Source organism: Tupaia chinensis, unplaced genomic scaffold, assembly GCF_000334495.1.
Source record: "Tupaia chinensis unplaced genomic scaffold, TupChi_1.0 Scaffold000096_1, whole genome shotgun sequence".
Lineage (NCBI taxonomy): Eukaryota > Metazoa > Chordata > Mammalia > Scandentia > Tupaiidae > Tupaia > Tupaia belangeri.
The window spans coordinates 5,024,509-5,026,593 of NW_006159558.1; the positions used below are offsets into that span (position 1 = coordinate 5,024,509).

Consider the following 2,085-nt stretch of genomic DNA (forward strand, 5'->3'; position numbering starts at 1 on the left):
TGAAGGGAGGAGGGCGGCCACTCCATGCCTCAAAACACACTCAGACTTTCCATTTAAAGTGGGGGAGCAACTCATGCTTGGACAGTAGAGGTGAATTTTTTTTTTTTTTAACAGATTTTTTCCTGTAGAGCACATGCGCTCACCAGCAAGACAGACAGAGAGACATAAAGCAAGAAATCACCCCCAAGGGAGTATGGTCATGCCCCAATCCCTTCTTCTCCATTCTTCTCTAGGGATCTTGGGAACACATGTACATGTGCCTGGAATGAGTTTTAAGTCACCAGGCTGAGGACTTGAACCATGGTCACCTACATGGATGTCCAGTGATGTAACCATTATGCCATCTGCTGGTCCCCAGGGTGGGTGATTCTAACTTGGTCTTCACCATCGGTGTCTCTGAGACCAGCCCGTACCCTCTCAAAAGCTGAACAATCCAGGCCAACCTCGGACACTTTGAACAGGCGGGTGTCACAGCATCTAAGTCATCGCCAAAGCGTCCACCCCTTGTCCACCACACCCCCTGGCCCCAAGCCCCCCTCTGACCTCGTTCTTCAGGCTCCTGGCCAGGAAGTGCTCCGCCACGTGCGCAGGAAGCACGTTCTCCAGCAGCACGCGGTTCAGGTTCTCCATCGTCTCTATCTCCTCCCGCTCTTTTTTGAACTTGTTCTTCCATAAGAAGTCTAACCTACAGTAATATTCATTCTGTTACAAGAGGACACAGAGGTGAAGAAACAATAGGCATCTTGTCCTGCCAGAGAGTCAAGGTTTTAAAGAGAAAATAAAAGAATAAAACCATAAAAAGAACCCCGAACAGAATTGCTGCCCTCCCTACAAAGCCCTCTGTTCTCCCCCACCAAATGTCTGTCAATCAATCTCTGACATGGATTTGCAAAAAAGCCAGTAGGAGCTGGCGGCAGGAACAGGGAAGCTGGGGACACTGCAGGTTGCAAGCCACTTGCAGAGTTCATGGAGGATGGTTATAAAAAGAGGCATGCTAAAATGTAGGTGATAAACAAATGAAAAAGGAAAATACATGAATAGAGATGGTGTTTGTGCAATGATCGGCACTTAAAGACAACAGAGCTCATTTGTGGTAGTTTCTCCAGTTTTCCCTTACCATCAATTAATCAATTATGTAATTAAGTATTCATTATAAGTATGGATTTCCTTCTCCCTCGGAGCTGCATCCTACTTAGAGAATGCCATGATAGGTAGACAAAAGTACATTTTGATAGCATTTAATAAAGCTAGGGCCTACTAGTGAAAGCACGTATTTTCATGCTTTATAATGGAGTAAAATATCATTTTAAACCAATTATTATTGACACTGTAGAAATGATAAGCCCATTTAGTGAAAAAGGGTTCTTTTGTTCTCAATATCATGTTGTGCCTTCTCTGACGTAAATATTTTAGTGGAATAAAACAGTCTTGAACAAACCCTCTCACAGCAGAAAGGCTCAATAGAGAGGGTGTATGGCAGCCCTGAGAGTAAGCTACTGCCAGGGAAATACAGAGAAGAACTCAGGGCAGGGTTTGGTTTCATTTTGCTGGTTTGATGAAATACACAGCAGCACACACTGAAACAACATACACACACACACTCACACTCACACAACTCAATAACCTCTCGAGCACAAATTGATATTTTAAAAAAATGACACAAAAAAGTGGAAGGACATCTCATGTTCCTGGATTGGAAGAATTAATATAATCAAAATGGCAATTCTACCCAAATTAATCTACATATTTAATGCAATGCCAATCAAAGTACCAAACACATTCTTCATAGATCTAGAAAAGACAATCATAAAATTTGTCTGGGATCATAAAAGACTCCGAATTGCCAAAGCAATTCTTCACAAGAAGAGTGGAGTACGCAGCATCTCATTCCCTGACCCAAAAATATACTACAAAGCTGTGGTAATCAAAATGGCAGGACACTGGCACAGAAATAGACGTATGGACCAATGGAACAGAATAGAGTCTCCAGAACTAAATTCCCAAACATACAGTCAACTGATTTTTGACAAGGGGTACCAGTCAATCCAGTGGGAAAAGGAAAACCTCTTCAGCAAATGGTGCTGG

General features: G+C 42.9%; 1 protein-coding gene across 1 annotated transcript in view; it reads right to left on the reverse strand.

Annotated features, from left to right (window-relative positions):
* The window catches only part of ADCY2 (adenylate cyclase 2), a 393,152-nt gene that overhangs the window by 27,783 nt on the left and 363,284 nt on the right, over positions 1 to 2,085 (reverse strand). The window contains exon 20 of the mRNA XM_014585843.1: positions 544 to 702. Coding sequence (XP_014441329.1) covers positions 544 to 702 — 159 coding nt within the window. The remainder of the gene's footprint in view (positions 1 to 543; positions 703 to 2,085) is intronic.